The sequence below is a fragment of the Channa argus genome, chromosome 7, assembly GCF_033026475.1.
Source record: "Channa argus isolate prfri chromosome 7, Channa argus male v1.0, whole genome shotgun sequence".
NCBI lineage: Eukaryota > Metazoa > Chordata > Actinopteri > Anabantiformes > Channidae > Channa > Channa argus.
In genome coordinates, this window is record NC_090203.1 from 24,848,145 (window position 1) to 24,871,017 (window position 22,873).

General features: G+C 39.1%; 1 protein-coding gene across 4 annotated transcripts in view; it reads left to right on the forward strand.

The window, feature by feature from the left end:
• The window catches only part of grik2 (glutamate receptor, ionotropic, kainate 2), a 257,673-nt gene that overhangs the window by 152,533 nt on the left and 82,267 nt on the right, over positions 1 to 22,873 (forward strand). For all 4 annotated transcript variants that reach the window (XM_067510929.1, XM_067510928.1, XM_067510932.1 and 1 more), the window contains exons 8-10: positions 13,989 to 14,132; positions 16,651 to 16,758; positions 22,680 to 22,793. In XM_067510929.1, coding sequence (XP_067367030.1) covers positions 13,989 to 14,132; positions 16,651 to 16,758; positions 22,680 to 22,793 — 366 coding nt within the window. The remainder of the gene's footprint in view (positions 1 to 13,988; positions 14,133 to 16,650; positions 16,759 to 22,679; positions 22,794 to 22,873) is intronic.

The window sequence follows — 22,873 nt, forward strand, 5'->3', positions numbered from 1 at the left end:
TTGAATTTCAGACAACCCATGTCATTATACATATAAAGTATATAAACAGGTGCTAAGCAGACTTTTGTAGGCACCGACATTCTTTTATCTAGACAATAATGTGAAATAATGTGTTTTACATTGGAGGCTCACAGTTAGCTGGTTTTGCTTCTCATTTGTACAACAGCTCCACACTGTTTTTTTTTTCTTTCTAACCCCGGCTAGTGTACAGGTATAGACATGCAAAGTGTACAGCCTGAATTTGTCTCTTAAACTCCATGGCACCATGCATCGTGTGGGATGAGAAGTGAAAGCTACACAGTTGCCAAATGGAAATGAGAGGGGAGCATGAGGGCATTCAGGCTGAGGCTGGCTGGTGAGAGCAGATTTTAATCAGACAGGCTGGTAGCAAGAGCAGTGCAGCCCCTGAGGGCCTGGGCATCACATCAAATTATAACCCAGCCCAACCAGAGGCGCCAAAATGGCCAGGCCTGAAATAACAGATAACCCTGCCAAATCGCATCATCATCCAACCCGCTGCGGTCTTAATCTGCCTCATCCTCCTGCACTAATGAAGCTAATGGAGGGAATAAGTGACATGCTCTTTCTTCTCTCTTTCTCTCGCTCTCCCTCACTGTCACTGTTGTGTCTTTAGTGGTGTTGCTGCTGATGGCAAAGAGACGGATCACACACTGTTTTTCTCTTCCCATGTTTATTTTAGGGTATGAACATGAAGTAAAGAAGAATTAAATAAATATGCAAAGTAGATATAAGCAGATATCTGGGTCAAAGCCGCATATAGTCATAGAAATGTCATCATTAATGTTAACTTTAATGCTCGGCTGTGCAAAAATATTCTAAAGCTTTACATTTCTGATGCCATGTTTCATAGCTTCGGCCTTTTATGTAGAGCCTATAAGCGCGTGTGCTTTATCTGCTCATGTGTGGCTGCCACAGACCCAGCAAACTGCAAAGCGCAGTGTATAGTTATGGGTTTTCACTTGGCAACACACATGATAATCTGGAAATGCCTGCTACCAGATGGTGATAGCATGGGGTTGTCATGTAACATGTCGCAAACAAAGTATGGTCACAATAGCAGCACCGGCAATGATTGTTTGGTAGGAATAAACACAGGAGCAGAGGGTAGTGTGCATGAGCTCAAATAGCTACAAATTCCATCATTAATATGTAGTTCGAAAACAGAGCAAGCAAAAGAAAAACAAAACCCAATAGTTAAAAGATGAACAAAGGATGTTCCTAAAAAAGGAAAGTGACCTCTCTGTGCTATAAATAGAGCGAAGTTCTGCACTGCTTCTCAAAGATGAAAAGCACTCTAAGATGACAAAGGACATGAGACTCAGCTCTGTGTTGGAATAAGATGTTTCCTCATCATTTTTTTTAGCTAAAATCCACACTTCATAAACGCCAGCAGTGTTAGTAAATGTTATCCTGAGTTGATGACCTGCAAGATTCCTGCTAGAGTGTTGGTAAGCAACTAAGTACATTAACTTAAGTTCTGAGGGAATTCTACCTGACTTAGTATTTTCTGCTACTTGATTTCATTACATTTCAGAGACAACTATCCTACGCTCACTGTGCTTTACACAACATTTATCTGACAAATAGTCACTGGTTGCAATTCGATTTATACAACGAATTAAATTTTAATAATAAGACGTTATTGACCCCCGGTGTGAAATTTACAAGCTATTAGATTCAAAACAGATGGTCATTATATGGTGTTAAAATAAGCTCCACTTATTTGCACCATTAAGCGTGATGAGCAGATTGATGCATCAGTGATTATAATTCAATATTGTAATTTATTGATGTGAAATGAGACATTCTGCTTAAACATTTTTTACCTTATTCTATTTATTTTTGGAGCTGAACGTTTAGGCTTTCAGGCGCCATAACTTAACTTATTGTGGAGAGTTGGTGTTAATCTCTCCGATGACGCAGATTTACAACAGCACCCTACTTCCAAGGTTTTCTCTTTCAACCAATCAGAGCAGGTTATACTCTGTGCATGACATGCTGATGTGAAACTACCTTGTGTGTATATATGTGAAGCCACAGGCCTCAACACAGCATCAGTAAATGAGGCTCTGGGTGGAATTTTTAGTCTCATGCTGCAGTTAACTTGCTTCCAAAAATGTATATACTGTCTAAGGAACATTTATATGCAGTTTTAATTGTACCAGAGTCTACACTATGATATTGCTATTGTACTAAAGTCAGTCATCTACAAGAAGTACTAAAAAACCATAAATGTGTTGCAGTTGAATAAAAGACTTTTTAAAGTTACAAATGTTGCAAGTTGACCTTAAACATATGTTAATCTCGTATAGATATAGATATATACATATATATGTGTGTGTGTGTGTATATATATATATATATATATATATATATATATATACACACACATATATATATATATCAATTTCTATAAATGTGACTGGATTTCTGGGATTTTAATTACACCGTCGCACAGGGGACACATTTGACAAATGATTCCTGGGGAAATGCATTGTAAGACAACAGTGGGCGGATCTGTAAACCCAGCAGGTGTCCCTGCACATTTTCTCACTGACGTCACCAAGACAGTTAACTAAAAATAGCAGAGAAGGATCTCCAGGAACATTCAACACTGCCACTAAACTTTAACCTGCAGGTTGTACTTTAAAGGCTTTGCAAGGTTTTTATACATATTGCATCTGTTTGCTCATTTGGTGTTTTTAATTAAAGAAGTAAGAGCTCCAGGAATGTGAAATTTTAACTATGAATCTTTACACCTTAGCTGTGAATTTCACACAATATCCACAATCCTACTAATTTTTCCCTAAAAGTTTTCACAAAGTATAGTTAAAATCATCTCATTAGGCTGCAACATAGGCTGTGTGTTATTTGGTCTTGGTCTATAATGTGAGTGTGGGAGTATGCCGGCTTTTGGCTGTCAGTGAGTATCTGAGTGTACACGTCTGGTTGGGATGGATGCGAGGCCTTTCTGTCACTAGAGCTCTGCAGCATTTCATTTTAATCTTGTGCCCATGTGTGTTTGAGTATGTAAATAGGGATACAGTAGGAATCAACTTCTTTCCCTAAAAATACAATCTCCACTAAGGTACTATGTAGAGCTAATTGTGGGACCTCAAGGTAACTATGTGTACCGTCCAAGGGCTAAAAATGCAAGTACAAATTCAGACTGTCTGTTTTTAAGGTAGATTTGTGGACATGAAGATTTGCTATTGCAGTTATCAATGACTAAGTTAAATGAAAAACAATGGCATAAATGCACTCAATGGCCTATGTAAGTACCTTTTTTTTTTCTTTTTTCCACCTACTTCAGATATTATCACAGCATTCATTGTCATCAGCACCATAGATAAAGGCCAACAGGTTCCTGATCTGTCTGCCAGTAGGCTCAGTAGGTTGAGATTAGGCAACATTGCTTTTCAATTAGACTTCAAAATAACACTCATGCTTTCATCTCTCATGGCAAATATATTTAATAATAAAAGTACTTTATACTCACAATATAATTTCTGTTAAATAAATTTGCTGCATGCATAATTAAATACCAACAAGACTACGTCATTGTCTGTACAGTGTAAAACATTTTACGGTTCCACTTAAGTATCTTTTTAGAATGAAAAAAGAGTCGGTATTAATATGTTACAAAAATGTAGATGATGTTGCTTTTAAATCAGTTTGCTCAAACTTTAGTTTACAATTTACATACATAAAAGAAATTACATACACTAATGTGATGTCTAAACCAATATACAATGTTTAACCCTAGAGGTGCTTTAAAATATACATAACATGATCAGAAAATAAATAGAAAAAATTAAATTCACCAAAGTGCGACATGGCCACGGCCTACCTATGTCACACCCACTGCATAGTTTAGACGCCGCAGCATCAATCATCTCTATCTTCTTTTACTGTCATTAGAATGTCATAATATCTTCAGACTCAGCATTAGCTCCAGGATCCAAGCAGAGACATTAAGTGACTCATTTTTAGCTTCTCTGTCGCTCCTGTCACCAGAGAGTATGCTGGTAGGCTCTGGATAAAATAATTTATGGCATATCCATAGAGCTTGTGTGTACAGTGCTGAGAATAGCAAAAATGGCTGATGGCAGTGAGTGACCTAGTCATAAGAAAGGCCTCTGATAGATTCCACGAGACTACAAAACATGCTCAATTTTTTAGCCTTTCAAGTAGGAGGGAGGAAGGGTCCCAATAGCCTTGAAGCTGTGAGAAAGGGAGGGTACCTCACAGCTTTGGGTAGTCAGTCTAGTGTTAAACCTCCCTCCCTCCTACTCACACACACACACACACACAAACACTTCTCCTATACCTACTTTCCCCGGCTTGTTCCCAAGTGTGCCCTCATCTCTCAAGGTGTTTATGTTTCAATCAAAAGAGCCAGAGCAGTGTGACCACAGCTTTCTGCGTGACCAGCAGAGCTCCGGCTGCAGCTGCCACCCTTCACAGCTTTAGGAATCAGGCATAAAAACACCACCTCACCAATCCCCTTTCCCCCTTTTTTCTGCTATTACCAGCCTAGACTCTGAAAGCCTGCTTATGGCCTCGTGTCCCACTTTCTGAGAGGAACTTCAAAATAAATCCATCACTGTCCCCCATGGTGGAATTTTAGCAAAGGCTAGAATCGACCTCTGTTTCTTTTTTCCTTGTGTTTGAAGATCTGTCACATGCAATTTCACTGATAAAACTTCAACACGTGCAGTAATGTATCTAATCACAGGGTTCTACTTGTTATTCCAGAAGAGTTATATGAAGACATCAGCTCAAACTAGTTGTGTGTTCTATTACCATAAAGACTGATCTGCTCTGACTAAAACCAGTTGTCATTTATTCATGGTTTTAATTTATTCTAATAGTTTTTTTCTGGACGAGAGCACCTGCTAAATGTCTAAAGTGCAATCATGAAACTTATCCAGTCTTAGTTTCCCAGAACAAAGCAATGTTTTTGAGCTTTCATTAAAATTCTAAATAAAGAAAATCTTGCTTAAATTAATATCACTTTAGATGCCTTTTGAACAGGAAGACATATCACTAAAATCTCTGCTGATAACTAGTTGCATTTTTAAGCAGATGTCAAACATTAAACTTAGAATCAGGAAATATATGCTAAATGCTAAATGTAGCTTTATAAGCACCTCTTCTTAGGAAAACATACTTTTACTCATCATCAAGATACTGTAATCAGCTTTACCTCCAATGTAAAACGACACTGAAAAAAAAGTAAATGGAAGACTAATATAATACCTTAGTATACTTTATACTTCCATCTAAAAGTATCTTCTACCCGCTCACAGTACTATTGTCACCCATATTGTTTTGAAAAAGACCAGCAGTGATATTTCTGATTGCACAAATACATAAGATGAAAATATGGAATATACAGGGATGCAAACTTGTCACCTTTCAGGAGAATTCAATGCCTTTATGTCCGAATAGGTAAACCCACAAGAATGGTGTAAATCTGAAAAAAAGAAGTTATAAGTTAAAGTCCTGCCACTAAAAGTTAAAACTAAAAGTTAAAACCTTAAGAAAAAAGTTAGAAAAAATACTTTAGTAACACATCAAATGGGATGTTGGACTGATCATCTATTTTAATGATGAAAATAATTTTCAGGGAACATTTTAATGATACGTTTGTTTTCAGTCTAACTGTGATTTGCCATCTGCAGTATTGGCATTGATGTTAAAATATTGTGTTAAAAGAAAACAGTGGCAATTACATTCTCCACTTATCTGCAGTTGCAGTTTCGTTGTATAGAAGCATAATTTTTAGTACAAAGGGTTAATTTTAGTCCCTTCATTTAAAAATATACCAATCTAGTAGATGTTAACGGCATTATTCAGCTGACATACGAGGAAAAACTGCTGACTGTGTGACATGTTCTCGGATCAGTATTTTTCCAGGTTTGAAGAAGATAACATAATGGATTTTAGCAATGTTAAAACAGGTCCATCAACTATGGAGTGATGTCCTTATGTGATAACACTGAACCTATGCTAAAATAACACCTTTACCACAAAATAAAATAAAGTAAATAGCAATCAATCATCAATAACTTGTGGATGAGTGTGCAAACATGGCATAAATCTATTCCCATATAAAGCAATGTGTTATTTAACTTAACTTTGCCTATATTAAAGTCTACACAAAGGTAGAGGTAAACTGTAGGCTACTAATCCACTTTTCAAGTGAGTTTGAAGAAGCATCAAAGCCAGATCAAGTGATCTAGGAATAAAACATCCAGCACTGCTCATTTTGACCCTGAATCTGTTTAAGCAAAATACAAAGAGACTTTTATTTTGTTGTTGCTGGGTTGCTGTCTTTTTTAAACAGTGACAAATTTAAATTCACAGTATTGGTACTACAGTAAATCAGTCTTCAGAAGACTTTGTTTGTGAGCCTTCATCCTCAGGTTAGTTCTTCTGTTACAGACCCCGTCTCTGCTGAGTGCATTTACAAAGACCGTGCTTCAAACCAGCATCAGGAGTGATAACCCCAGCCTCAGTCTTGTGAAAAGCTATTTCTTGCCACTTTGTTTCCATGGCAATGTTGATGAGCTGGCTGGTTAGGAGGGGGGTGGACCTTTGCAGCCATCAAGTCAGACCTGAGCATTTTAGCAATTCAAAAAAACTGTTGAAATCACTCTGAGCTTAGAAGATTTAATAAATCTCTAACTCTCTTTGTGAGATGAGCAACAAAGAGAGAGAAAGAGAGAGGAGGCAAAAATGAAGTGGAAAAACAGAAAGCGTCAGGTGTAATGCCTATATTGGCTGACACAAGGGAAAAGCAGCTTTTAAAGCGTTTAGCTTTAATTTCATTCAGGAGTGACATAATTGATTTTAATGAGATGTTTATAGAGTGAAGTGCCGGTGTTGCTAAATCATTTGCGAGACTGCATGACGGGTACTTGTGAGACTCGCACTGGGGAGAAGCATAGAGAGGCACACAAACCTCCAGCAAGCCTCTGCTCATCCTCACTTACTCCTGCACGCTGCTGAATACATTTGGCTGCTTATTTTAATTAAGAGTGCATTTACTTTATGAGATACTTTCTTAACTTTGACACCATATTGACTGGAGTGCTTCAACTGGAATAACATTACGTTGATTTACCTTTTTAATGAATCCCCCAAAATACACATCATGAAGTGAGACTCTGTCACCCAAGTCCCCAGCTACAGTGGGTAAGAATAGGAGTTCATTTCCAGCACCAAACAAATCCTGCTGACTTTTCCTGTTTGCGATATCAGTGTTGTGATTGACTGACAGGGTGTCACATTTATTATGAGGTCCCTGCAGGCCTGGGTGGTTTATAGAAGAGAGAATGGATGTTAGTGTGAACATCACAAAGCTGCAACTTTTGCCCTCAGCACTCAGGGAAATACTGGCTGCCATGAAGCTGACAGTCACACTAAACTCTTGCACCCAAACACACAAAGTAGTGTTGGACTACATTATACAGTTTGTGAAGGCTGATGCCAGAAAAACATCATTGGTCATGATTCCAAAAGCGGAAAGATGCCCGTGTTCATATGTACTTGATGAAAATCTCTTGTAGCCTTATGCTACCAAATAATTTCAGTAAGCCTAACCAGACCTTAACCCCAGAAGTGGCAGACATATGGACATTTAGTACAATGGCATATTCTTAATGGTTTGAGGTTACAGGCGGTTATTTGCAGCCCGTTCTCATTCCTGAGGCATCAAAAAGGACTGCATTGTGGACATTGTTACATGCTAACACTTAGGGTAGGGTACCCGTTCACATCGGTGAAAAACACTTGGAACGCTTAGTATTGTACATTAGAAAACCTGACACTTCAATATTGGTGCCCAAGACAATAATAATGCAATAATTTGCAAATCTCATCAGCCCATATTTTATCGAATGGAATGTTGTGTGCAAGGGACAAGGACGAAGGTCAAAACTGGATGCATGTGATCTTTGGGGCCACTGCATTAAAAACAGGCCTGATTCTCTACTGGACATCACTGCATGGGCTCAGGGACACTTCCAGAAATCTCTGTCTGTGAACACACTTCACTCTGCAATCCACAAATGTAAGTTAAAGCTGTATCATGCAAAGAAGAAGCCACATGTGAACAAGATCCGGAAACTCTGCTGTGTTCTCTGGGCCTAAGCTCATTTTAAAATGGTCTGAGGCAAAATGGAAACTGTTCTGTGGTCAGATGAATCAAAATTTTTAATTCTTTTTGGAAACCATGGACGACGTGTTCTGCGACCTAAAGATGAGAGGGACCATCCAGCTTGTTATCAGCAGACAGTTCAGAAGCCTGCATCTCTGATGGTATGGGGGGCATCAGTGCCTAGACAGCATGGTTTCACAGGAGAAGAGTCTGGGTGTTGAACTGGCCTGTCTGCAGTCCAGACCTTTCACCAACAGAAAACAATTGGGGCATTATCAAATACAAAATCCAGCAGCAAAGGCCAAGAACTGTTGAGCAGCTAGAATCCTGCATCAGACAAGAATGGGACATCATTCCTCTACTAAAACTCCAGCAACTGGTCTCCTCATTTCCCAGACATTTACAGACAGTGGTTAAAAGAATAAAGGATGCTGCACAATGGTCAACATCACCCTGTTCCCACTTTTTTGAGATGTGTTGCTGGCATCAAATTAAAAATGAGCTAATATTAATATCTGATATGTTGTTTATGTTCTATTGTGAATAAAATATGGGTTGAGATTTGCAAATCATTGTATTTGGTTTACTTTTACACCTTGTTTTTGAAATTGGGGTCCTACACAAGTGATTATATATAGAGTTGCATATTTGGAAAATCATAATTGGCACATTGTTTTTATAAATTGAATGCTGCAGCTGTTGATGCTAAATCTTATTTCAGTGGCCCCGAATGTTGTTCTGATGATCATATGATTAAAAGTATGCCTGAGAGAAGCTATCATAGAAACACGGGGACAAAATCAACTCAGGAAAAGACAACCTAGGAAAAGGGAAAGACCCAGAACAAGTCATTTTACAACTTGAAATGGCATGAATCTGACAGTAAGAAGAGATAGTTGGATTTTGACATTGAGGTTAAAAAAAATATATATGAGAAATATAGCCTTGAAGATGTGCGACTACTTTTGAATGTATCATTATAGCAGTTTATTCTATGGAAATTACAACATAGCTGTCATTTTAAAGTTATAATCAAAATGTATCAAATATGAAAAGCTGTAAGAAATATGTTTAAAAGGATATAAAATGTTATCAGACTTTGCCCTAATACTGTATGTAATGCTGAAACTAGGAAGTAACAAGGAGGCCGGGCAGACACAGACAGCTAGAAAAAAAAAGGAAGCTACCTTGACAAAAATAGAATGATGGAATCATAGTAATTAACTAATTTGTTGCGCATGAACAGTGTATGGGAAGACATGACTGGATAAAGTTAGATATATAGGTATCAGCCCTATGCCACAAGCTGATCTGTAATGCTGTGCCTTGCTTTAATTGTAATTTTATAAGGTTTCTTTAAAGTGTCCGAAACCCCTCCTCGATGTAAAAGAAACAGAGTGTGAGACTAAGTCAGGTTCACTAGATGAAGGCTATAGTCGTTTAGTCTAGACCCTGAAATGAATATCTCCTAAGCAGTAAAAGTATATTTGCTGCTTAAATATTTTCCAGCAACCATGACAACTGTGACTATAAGAAGGAAGGTACGGTTAACTAATGTGACTTTGTTGGTATCTGTAGTTTCAGCATAATGCAGGTGCTAGTGAAGAGGCAGCAGGGGAAACAACGGGCAGAAAGTAGTGAATAGCTGGATGAATTCCTTCGCCAGAGCCTAGAGTAGAAACCTGTCCTCTTTGACCTCAGGCAGACTAGTAATTGCTACTTTAATGTGAGGGCTGAACTGGAGTCCTGTACTGGAGTGCCAGGGTAACAGATCAGGGTGGACAGACACCAGTTTGCATCCTGATTGTTCGTCACTGTTGTTACTGTACTTTAAACCCAAATTACAACCTCTCTATGTTAGTTGTAGGCATAAACATGAGAAGGTTAATGTATCAAGTCGTGCGATAATTACTTACTGAACCTACTAGCATGTGGAGCAGTTACCTGTTAGCCCACATGTAAAGTGCTGACAACAGAAGCAGAGGGTTTTGAATCTCACAATCATAATCTGAATGACATTGATTCATGGTTTGAAATTCTCCCTGCAGTATGTAATAACGTCTTTATTGAAATTTAGCCTAAATTCTAAACATTAATGAATGCATTTATAAATTAAAAGTAGGATCAGCAGGGGATTAATGGGCGGCAGTGGCTCAGTTGGTAGAGTGGGTACCTACCGACCATAGGGTCGGAGGTTTGCACCCCAACCACATGTAGAAGTCTCCCTGGGCAAGCCCAGTAAAATTGGGGAGGCTTGCGTCAGGAAGGGCATCTGGTGTCAAAACTGTGGAGACCCTGAACTCAAAGGATAAGCTGAAAGGACAAAATCTACAATAAAAATAATGAGGAGAGACAGATTATGGGGAAGAGTGGAGTATGGTCCTGGCAGTGTAGTTAGATCCTTAGATGCAGTGAGGATGAGTAACTTGAAGAAATGTTATGGGAACTGTGAGGAGAGTGTCCAGTGGGGAAGATGTAGTGACACAATATCCAAAACTCCAAATGACACGAGGTGCACTAGGCCAAGAATAGTCCCTTAGCTCTGGGCTCCATAATTTCCTTTCATGACTTTAACTTGGTTCATATCATTGGCTTACATCAAAATTCTTTAGTGAAAATGTACTTGGTATTACTGGAGAACTCCTTGACACAGGTAACCACAGAATATTTGAACACCTGGTGGACACTCATCTGAGCTCCGTAGGCAGATAGATACACAGATAGACATAGAGCATAAACATAGCACGGTGAATCTTTTCCTTTCAATTATGTGGTTACAAGGGCTTGTGATTATCTTGATTGTTCATGGGCAGATAACAGTAATCATAATCCTTAGGAAGGAAGTGTTTCCTCACAAAACAGAGTGGCAGGCAGAGTCAGGTCAATAAACGTAGCAAGGTCCAAAACGTAGATAGTAATGGTGAACTCAGTGAAGTCTGGAAAGTTCTGGCCGCTTGGATAAGGGAACTGAGGAGGTATATAAACAAAAGAGTGAAAGCTGATTAGTGATGCAGAGTGAATGTGAAGGGACCAGGAACAGGAAGTGACTGCAAAATAAAAGGCTGAGGGAGGAGGGGAAGTTGTCGATCCTGACACCAAACAGGACATTTAAAGAATTGAAGTATTGCTAAATTAAATTTTTACATATTCATGACGCCCTATTATATGGTAAAATTCAGTCTTCTATCTACTAACTATAATAAAGTAAACTGAACCCTGTCCATTTTGGAAACTTTCTGAACTTTTGTGCCAGTCCCAACTATTTAAGTGAAGCAAGTGTGAATGGCCTATACACATGGTGTGAAAAGAGAGCTGCCCCCCTCAGTTAATCTTCCCTGAATAAATAAATCGGAAACTCTCGTGACACGTGACCAATTTTTCAACAAGTTAGTTCTGTAGTAAATATGATGTCAGTCAAATATTTTCCTCCTATTACTGTACAAAACAATACTACATGTTTGTCTAAGCTCGCATCCTCCAGGTGACGCCCACGCTGCAATAAATTCGCAGTCCCTTTGCTTTAACACCTTCTTCTAACACAGATTATTAATACCTCCCACTCCTCTGGGCACACGCTGAAGACTGTCAGAATTTCTGCAGACATCTCATGAATTCCATGCATCTGGATACAGCTGCAAAGACACATGCATCCGGTCACGTCAGAAACCCACTAGACTGTAGAACCACACTTTCTGCAGCCAAAGTGGCATCTAAGCCACAACCTTCCAATGCTCAAGAGTACAAATAGAAGGGGAAATGACAGGTTTGGGAGTGATTTTTATTTCCCCCCCCCTTGCAGGACAATGCTTTCCTAAGCACCCTAGGGTATGATTTTCATGCAACAACTGTGGAGAGCTGTTGTGATTGTTTTTCAATCAAGCGAGACAAACACTAATTAGATTTTTTTCCTTGTTTTTCACTGAGGAGCTGCAGAATTATAGGCTTCTTTTATGAAACATGGATGACTGGCATTTCTCTGATAGCTTCAGTGACACTTCTTCATTTGGCTGGCCTGCTTACTGTCAAGACTCTCTTAAAGAAATTTACAGTATACAGAAAGAGCTACAGAGAATCTGCAAATACGAAGCTTATTTGTTGTTTATTTAATTTGCTTGAACGCTTTCTTGTTGCTGCAAGATAATAAATAGGCACATTAATAAAACCCTGTTTTAATTGACATTAAGAAAACTGATTTTTACTTTGCTTTCACCCCCTGGTCTCAGCAATGTCTTCGTTTACTGTAGATGTCCAAAGACTGTATGTACATCCCGGACAGCTGAGCTTTATTCCATTCAGTTCTTAAAACCTTTCCTGCTATTTGCCCATTCAGCATTATAGACATGAATTAATAAAGCACTGTTACACTTTTTTATGTGCAAGTGTTTTGAAAGGCAAATAAAAAGTAAAAATGGAGGCATTATTATGTTTTTGGGTTGTCTGTCCTTTTTGATATCTCAGGAACACCTTGAAGGAATTTGGCACGAACGTCCACTTGGGATAAACAACCTGTTCTCATTCCCGAGGCATTGGAAAGCGTAGCTTTTGTCGAGACTTTCTGCGTTACATGCTGATGCTGAAAGTGCCTATTTGCATCAGTGATTGACGCTCAGGGCTGTCAGTGTGGTTAATTAGAAACCCTGGCGCTTCAATATTTGACGCCAAAATTGATGATGTAAAATAAAGAAAGAATAAGTCTCATCCGTTATTATTGTTTGAACCATTTTGTTTTTATGTCATTTTTCTTCCAACTTAACGTTACCCTGAAGATTTTGTGCCTGTCATATACCAACCCAAAAGTGCATCTGCAGCCTCAATACTAGATGCAATTGTTCCCAGGGTGTCAAATAATGGCATCTATTAGTAACGCCGTTAGTATGACACGCCAAAGAATGTACAGAGCGGCACACTTTGACACTTTAGGAAGCCTCCATATATGACGCTGTGGGATAAGAATATGTTGGGATAAAATAATAAGGTTTTGGTGGTCAAAGGTCAAAGTGTCTGTGACCTCATGTCCTTTCTGCCCAGTCCTTTCTCGTGAATGCAATATCACAGAAATGCCTTGATTCCTTCGGATTGGACACAGTTGTCCAGCACTCAGTCATCAACTTATAAGGTTTTGGTGGTCATAGGTCAAGGCCATTGTGACTTCACATCTGTTTATTCCTTGGAATGCAATATCTCAGATACACTTTGAGAAAAGGTTTTAAAGTTTCGCACAAGCATCCACTTGGACTCTGGCAAGGATAAACCGATTTTAGGTTGAGGTTACTGTGACCTTATGTCTATCCTGTTCTTGTCAGAAATGCCTGTAGGGTAATCATATCTGGCAAAAACACTCAGACTCATAGATGAACTGATTAGAATATGATTCTGAACAGACATGCACATTAACTGCAACTTGTAAGGTTGGAAGATTGGCACATAGTTGCAGTGCGTTAACACTAGTTTAATTTTGTTTCATTCATTTTAATGTTACATTTATATATTTTGTTTTGTCTGCTGCAAAACATAATCACTATTCATGCTACAAAGTGTTTTCAATAAAGTCTCTTATTGGTGCATAATATGTCAACACTGAAATCATCAAGTATTTCTTGCTATTGTGTCCGTAGCATGAAAAAGCAGCAGATCCATGCGTATTTAATTTATTCATTGTGATATAAGGCTATTGATATTTCTCTGATTCAGACAGATCCATGCTGCCAGGCCACTCAGATTTGTTGTGTGCTGTATTCCATGTTAATGATTGTCTGTTTCTCTACCCCCCCTCCCCCCGCCCCTCTGTCTTGCCTTGCAGACGGATGCTGCACTGATGTACGATGCCGTGCACGTGGTGGCCGTGGCTGTGCAGCAGTCTCAGCAGATCACTGTCAGCTCATTACAGTGCAACCGACACAAACCCTGGCGCTTCGGTAACCGCTTCATGGCCCTCATCAAAGAGGTAGATGCTTCTTCACCTTCTATCCCCCCCACCCCCCAACCACCTCCCCTTTCTGTCACCCTCCTCAACATCCTCAACACAGCATCCTTCACTCAGACAACCTGCTCATAGCCAAGCACATGGAGCAGGAATGTAAATAAGGCTGAGGCAGTCAAGAAAAAGGGGGAAATGAATAAATAGAAATGATTTATATATGTATTTATTCATATGGAAATCATTTTTTTTACAGTTTGTGTACATACATACTCCCCTGAAGACCATTGCCATCTTGAGCCTGCTCTCTGAATTTTCACATTAGTCACCCATGCAGAAACAAAAACACATTATTTGATAATTGCCCCTCAGTTCGCTGCATTTTTGGAAGCTGGGATGGTTAATCCAGAGCTTTCTGTCTGTGGAAAGGCTGGGGATTAGGCAACCTATATTTAGGGCCCTCTTACTCACTGTTCCCCTTTAGTTTGCACAGATCCTGAAAATACTGCTAAGAATTAAGCTGTATGGATCGAAGCTTGACAAGCACAGACAAACCACACAGATTTGGATGTATTTATATTTAGCACGCATTTTTCCACCAAGCAAATCTTGTCTTTTCTTGCCTGACCCTCCCTTGATTTCTTCTCTTTCCCTCTCCATCTCCATCTGCTGCTTCTAGGCTGTTTTTGTCCTCTGACGTGAAGCTCTCTAAGCCGATACAGTAGAGTCACACAAGAGGATGCTGGCATTTATAAGTTGAGACTATTTAGATCAATGGCCACAGTGCAGAATAGACACTGGCTACACTTTTACTAATCCAAAAATTGTGCTCTAAACAGGCTTACATGAAACTGTATTCAAACTATTCTGTCCCATAGAGGTCTGTACTATACAGAGGAGCTCACATCTATATTGTTGAAAGGAATATATATTTGGAGTGATTGTGACACCAATGCAATTCATCATAGTTGAATAAAAACATTGGAAGGAAGCACTGGAAATATGGGAGAACATGGAATCCCATCAGTTTAGACTTCCATGAAATCCAGTGTGTATTGGTCACCCATAGTGGATAAAGTCAGGTGTCCCAGAATATGAAACCTTCTGATATTAGGATTAGGGGAGGTAATTCGGGTTGTCAGTCTAGACAAATATGAGAGTATATATATCTAATACATATGAGCAATTCAGAGTGTGGTACCTTACAGAAACATGGTCAAATGTGACTTGATAGCAAAACACACAGATTGCATCCTTTAACTAGTTAAACTAATACTATGTTTTGCACTGAAAGAGAAAAGGAGAGAAAACCCAGATAATGTATAAGCTGACAAGATGATGGCTTATTTCACACTGCAACCTGGCAGTCAGTTTGAAATATTTTAATGTTTGAGCTCCGCTCACTCAAATTGGCTGTTGTGTGTTTCTGCTCAATGAGCCATCATACTTCCTTTCATACTTCAGGATTTCAAGCCAAAATTGGGGAGACTAAGCCTGTTAGTAGCATTAAGACCATGTGTGTAAACCCCTCACACTACATGATCACTTGGGCAGATATCTAGGTCATACCAGTCTAGAGTTGGGAACACCCTCTGATTGTCGGCATGGGTGAATCAGACACAAATTTGTCCAGATTATCCTGTTGTGTGGGCCCAGTGTTAGACTTTAACTATTTAGTCATTGTACAGTTTGCTCATTTAATCAGCTGTGGAGCTACTGACAACAGATGCGGTAAAATCCAAAAGACTTCACACCTGGCATCCTAAGAATCTGTTTGAACTGAAGCAGTAACAGCAGTTAAACAATGGTCCAGAATTCCTCCTGAATGTTGTGCATTTCTACCCTGAAGCCAAAAAATATTTATATTAAATTAAATTATTATTGCCTCTGTACAGTATCTAGTCCTGGACCAGAGAGCTATGAAAACACACAACACAAACAAACATCATTTAATTTAATAACTGATAAATTGGTAATTGCAAACATTTTCTGGAGAAGACCTTATTTTTCTAAATAACCTGTTACTCAAGCACTTGCAAATGTAGCCATTGTCTCTGTCAGGAGTCCCAGAATAAATGGAACAAATGCTTTCTAGCACGGTTGACTGTTGGGAATGAATAACTTCCAGATCTCTGACACCCACTCACCCATACAAGACGGGCCCTGAAGTCCCTGACTCCCAGTCTGAGCAGTACTGTGATGATTTGCTGTGCCTGAGAAAGAGCCTCTTCTGCTTCAAGCTACTTTCATGCTACATTGTATCCTATCACACCCATAAATATCTGTAAAGATCGGGTAATTGCCTCCCCACTGTTACAAATGCAGCTTCAGAGTCTCTGTAGGCACCTTAATGCTAGAGAACCCCTTTCTGTATAAACAGAAGCAGTTTGTGAAGGAGGGAGAATATAAAGAGCGTGTGTTCTTACTCTCTGACTGTTTCGCCTTGAACACTGACATCAAAAACACACTGTGTTTGAAAGGGAAGATGTCAACTTAATGCTGATGGTTGAATGTCTGATATTCTCTGTGTGTCTTTATCTTCCAGGCCCACTGGGATGGCCTGACGGGAAGAATCACTTTCAACCGGACCAATGGCTTGAGGACAGATTTCGACCTCGATGTCATCAGTCTGAAGGAGGAGGGGCTTGAAAAGGTTGTGTTTCTTTAATGTATCTGTGCCTTGATGGATCACAGGACAGGACAGTGTTGTTGATGAGAAGAAAAAAAAAAAACGTGAAATCAAGGTGTAAATGCAGCAGTGATTCAGAAGAGAGCAACATGCACGGAACCAATCTGCAGCAATACTCCATTAACACATAGGTGTAAATGTAGTCCATTATTGGAAAACTCTGGGACCTACATTAGAAGCCCAAACATTCTGGGTAACAGTGGCTGTATATGGAGTAGCATACTGTATAACCTCACTGTAGAGATCCAATTTTTTTTAAATTTGTTTTTTAAGTTGGGCTTCCACTGCTCGTCATGATGCTCCACAGATTGTAAATAGGAGACAGATGTGGACTGCAGGCAGGCCAGTTAAGCACACACTACCTACAAAGCCACAGTGTTGGAGCACGCGCAGAAGGAGGCCTGACATTATCCTGCTGAATAAATGGTCTAAGTGGTCTGCACTTATGTAACACTTCCCTACCTATTGGCACTCAAAGCGCTTCACACTGCTTCTCAATCACCCACCGTCCTGCACCACAGGAAGCTAGAGCCATTGACTTCCTGGGGAAAGATGTTGCCTCATGTATCTGTTGATGATACATATGAAAAGCAGTGTTTCTGTACCAACTTGATTTTTACAACTTCCCCATGTGTGATAAAGTTTCAGTTTAGATTCATGGATGCAGAGGCAGGTTTTCTAATGTATTCATTAACATGTTAGTCAGTAAAACACTAGTCTCTTTCCCACAAGCTGGAATCCTTACCCTTACCCAGAATTGGTGTCTGTGAGAAATGTCGGAGTGAGATGTTCAGAGATTACCTGGACTTGGTCCCAATTTGATGGGAGTATTTAAATCGAGCAAATGGGCATTTTGATGATGTTTCGGGCGACTGGTTTTGCATCCTTGTCTTCTTTACATCGCATCGAACTTATGTTATGTTTCCTGCAGCAAAAACTACTCTCTGGCCAGGCACCACCCCTCACTGAAATTAAGTTGAGCTTTTCCCCATGTCAGAAAGCTACTGACTCAGAAAATCCCCCGCTTGTGTGTAAACATGCAGTGTGTCACATAGAGGCTACTTAAAATAAGAAAAAAGTTTCAAGCAAATTGACCACTCGCATTTCAGTTTTAAAAACAATCCATTTCTAAAAATTGATTTTTTTTAACCTGTTATGCAGTTGTTTAGAGAGCTGTACTCACATTTGGTACCAGGTATTTCCTACTGCAGATCTAGTACCCCCTCAATAAGGCTGGTTGTCATAGCAACATTGCATAACATGCCATAGGTCAGTCTTTGGAACCTGACAGAGGCGTTACCAAAAAAATACCAGGCACTGTAGGTAAAATTCACCCAAGTATGACATTTTTATCATTTATTAAATGGATCAAAGGTGAACTATGGTCTGTTGTCTTTCAGCTGTGAAAACATTTGAATTAATTATGTTTCTGTCAGGTTCGTCCTCCTATTTCGACTTGAGACGGTTACATATTTTCCCTATGGCACCAACTAACATGGACATAGTATTAGACATTTTTATCATAATCTGGATGATCATAATTACATTAATACTATTAAATTTACATTCAGAATAATAATACATGAAATACAAATATTTAAATAAAAACCTTGTTGATTATGTTCTTTTAGTGTCAGAGCAGGGTCTTTCCAAACTTTGATTTGATGCATCTGCCTACAATGTTATTACAAAATAGGGGTTTTTAAATTAATGTTCAGATGCTTGTCAAACTGTTTATTCCTTAAGGGGAAACACACAGAGATGTTTCACATTTGATTTTGTCATTGTGAACCTCACTACATGCTGTGTTGGCAGTAGTTATTATTATTTAGACAGTACATCACATTTGGGCAAATACACAAATCTTCTCACATTATTTTCTTTGTATCTCTTCATCAGATCTTACGTGGGAGGAACTGAAACATGAGAAAATACATTTAAATGTAAAACGAGGCCTGAGAAACACTTGTTGAGATGCTTTAATTTCTTCTTTTGCTCAATTAACACACTTCCAAGTCAGTAAGAGACACTAATGTTAAAAACCAGCAGTTCTGTTCGTGGAAAAGCCTCCATGACGGTTTAGAGCACAGAGCAGTGGGCCCAAATCCCCCAAACTAATGTTTTGAAACTTAACAGATTTCACAGTTGGGTTTCAACCCATGGACATTGTTTCAGAATTGAAACTAGGGCACAAAAACCAAAGGATTTACAGTGTTACATTGCACCACGACCATCTTTTTCCGATGTGTTTTACTTCTGTATATTTAGCCATTGCTTGTGCACAGTCAATCCTCCAAAGGACCTCTCTGACCCAGTTGCCAGGAGATTTGTAATGCAACTACAAAGCCTTGATAAGAGCTATGTACTGTAATGAAAATAAATTGGATCCATCCATCCAAGGAGTACATGAGGATCAAACTGCCATCTGATGGCTCAGAGTAACACGCTGAGCGAGCCTGAAGTTACCATCAATTTAAAAGAATGTTCCTTTTTATCCCTCCCCACTCTTTGTTGCAAAGTTCAAATCAGAGCTAGTCAGGAAGGCTTAGAAAGGAGAGGGATGACATGTGACAAAGGTCCAGACTTAAATTTAGGACTTCTCATCAGTGGCACATTCAGTAATTCACTGAGTCACTGAGACAGGCCAAACGTGACATTTAAATCATGAAGGCAAAACAGAATAGAAATACAATTTAAATCAAACTCTTCCTCATCAAAGGAAGCCAATATATGGAAATAAGTTAAATCATAAAATATGTATGAAAACTTCTTCAAACAGTACTCTCATGTCCACATGTACATCAAATTAGTTATTTTTGGCTTAAATCATTCTTCCTATACAACTACACTGTAAAGATAGAAAACACTAGTCAAGACCAAACCCAATCACTGTCTTGCTTTAAAACAAAGTGTCATTTAGGTGTTTCCATAGATTGTGTTTCCTTACGAAGACCATGCTGTGGACTATATCCTGTTTGTTGCCACATCATTCACTGTTTAGACTTGAAGTTAAGGGACAATCTGATGGCTGAAAGCACAGATAATTGAAATCTGTCTGAATTGTCTTACAAAGAGCCTATTAGATTGTTGTTGGATCAAAGATTTAGACTATGTTTATCTTATTTATTAAGTAATCTCATTTTTTTTCTAATATCTGTGCATGGTAAGAAGAAGATTGTGTTTTTCCCAGATTTTTATAAAAATAGACGACAGTGAAAAAACAGGACATATAACCAGTTTTTTTAAAAAAAACTACAGGAATGAGATGAAATACAATCTTGCAATGTTGGAGTAATAGATACATGAGGTTGGAGCCTTATCAAGAGTAGAAACACGGCACAATGAAGCTCATCTCACAGCTCCGCAAAGTTATCAGGGTGACAATCATTTTATCCTCCTCCACAAAGAAAAATTCCACTTTGCCAAACTAATCTTGCAGAATTTTGCACCTCATGCATTTGATTGCTTAACTTAGCACTTTGCCAGATGCTGGTGCTTTGCCTTCCTGCAAATTCTGAGCCATGTTCTACTGTTTTGCAGATGAGACTGTAGTATTTTTGCAAAAGCCCTTTGTATTTGTAAAAGTGTCCTACCCATCTAATCTCATCTGAACATGGCCTTACATTCTCTTGCTTTATTGAGGGATCCTAGAAGGAAAAAAAAAACTGTATCTTTGCTATGAATATATTCTATGCACTTGATACAGACGTTTGAAGTAACACAAATGCGTGAACCACCTTCTGCTTTTATGTACTAATTTCGCTTCTTCCAAAACTAAATCCAGACTCTCCTTATATATAGCTTTTCCTAGAAGTCTCCAGTGTGCTACAGTCAATTTAAGATTCATTATCGGCAGGAAGACAGCCTGCTAACACAGCTGATACAAATATTATTTTCGCATCCAACTGCAAACACTTCACATTTCGGCATCCTCACCGGTGCTTGCCTCTCAGACAGCTCCTGACCTCTGGTCTGTGTTCTGTGTGCTCCTGCACCTCCATGAATAATTAACTCTATTAATAAAAAAAAAACCCTTCAGAAGCCCTCCAGCCTCATGAAGCCTGAATTAAACAGTTGATTTGCAATTAAAAACCCTATCTCGGGCTCTTGCACAGGGGCATCAGAGAAGCCCTGAAGAGTGTGTGGCTAATGTGTGGGTCGGAGTGTTTATGGTCGCTTCTAGTAAGGCTCAGGGTGCCGGAATAGCATGTAGGGGATGATGGGGAGATGGTGGTGTTGAGACTATTACTTTTACTTCCATCCTCTTCTCCCTCCTGGCTTCCACAGCATGTCCCCTTCTCCTTTCAGCCCTCCTCAGTGTTGTCCTCCAAAAACCCTCCAAAAGGCTGTGTGGCCAATTCAAATGCTAGATCACCCCAAACATTATTCCCTGTGGGACAGTGTGACCCCTAACAGTGTGGAGAGTTCACACGGTTATCAACCATCCTCAGGGATGCTGATAATACTCTCTGTATCTAGAGTAGAATGATGTGGCATCTATTTCTTCTTCCATATTGTTTTTTCTTTTTGGCACTAACCATTGCTGAATGTCGATCACTTTTTATGAATGTAATGCTCATGGGCGTCAATGCTCTTGCAAAGCTTTAAATTGCTGACTTGTGTATAGAGATGGATTTAAAATGGCATAATGACAGATGTACCAAAATCTGACTATTTTGTGCCAGATCACCTTTCAGAATTTCAGCAAATAAGCCTCGAGGGTAGCAATATTGGTCATCGTCTAATTTTGTGTTTAGACACATCTCTGCATGCTTTTACTATAAAGACGAGCCACAGAGAATGAGTCCAGTTTGTTCTGTTTGTTGCAATGGTAAGCTTTTTAGCTGAGCAAGCCATGTTCATCAGAAAACCAGTCATGACAAATTCACTCAACAGGAGAACCAGCAGAAAGTTCTGAATGTGTTGGCCAAGGGCTGCTGATTTTTATGAGGGGCACATAGTAAAATACCAAGTCACATATAAATAGGACCTATGTAAACAGTTGTTAGATGTAAATGTGCATTTATTATGATAAAGCATAGTTTCAAAGCCATTACCACAGCCAACAACGTCCCAAGTACCCCACCTACCAGATCCATTCCCTGAGATCAGAGTACAGATTTTCCAAAAGGTCAGAGTCAATCTGGACTTGATCTCAGAATTTTGACTTACATATATGTTTTTCATCATGACAAACCATTCTTGCAATTTGGATTTTGGAACAAGATTGTAATTGCATAAGCTGGTCAGTATAAATATTGAGTGGAAGCAGATGCCAAGAGTTCAAAAGTGGCAGATGTAGAAAGGATTGAGCCTGAAGGAAGATTTACAGTACTGCTTTTATCAGGTCTAGATTTTGCTTTGAAAACCTATTTTCAGTTTTCAACAATGACGAATATTTAGAAGAGCTAAAACTACGCAACAAAAGAGTTCACAGCAGTGACTGGACCACAGACTCTAAACAGACTGGGACTAGGCAAGAACTAGCTCTTGAAAATCATTCAGAATCCGGGAACCTTCTCTAATAAGAATCAGTTTGGTTTAATTACCAGCAGTGTAAATCATTTGCACACCAGTCAGAGTTGCAGGTGACTACAGGGATGCCCAGAGGTTTTTCAAGGGTGGCCAGGCTGATGAATAACAACTCCTACATCACAGGAAACACAGTAGAAAACATGAACCACACGCCAAATAACACAGCAGACAGTATCACATGTACACTGCAGTGCAGTCAGTGACAGGTCCAATATGGCCAAAACAAAGTATGACGTGACTTCATGATGAGGGTGAATTTGCTCTATATTGTTTCTGCATGATTGAAGAGGCGTATTTTACATGTATTGGTCGTGGAAGCTATACTTAAAAAGCTGTATACTGTTTTTCAGATTGGTACCTGGGACCCTCCAAGTGGCCTGAACATGACAGACAACCAGAAGGGGAAGACAACTAATGTCTCTGATTCCTTATCAAATCGATCCCTGATTGTCTCCACGATACTGGTATGTTTTTTCATTTTTTAATCCATTAATTGTGTTTGTTTTTGGAGCTGTTGTTGAAATCATTGCACCACTGTTATCAT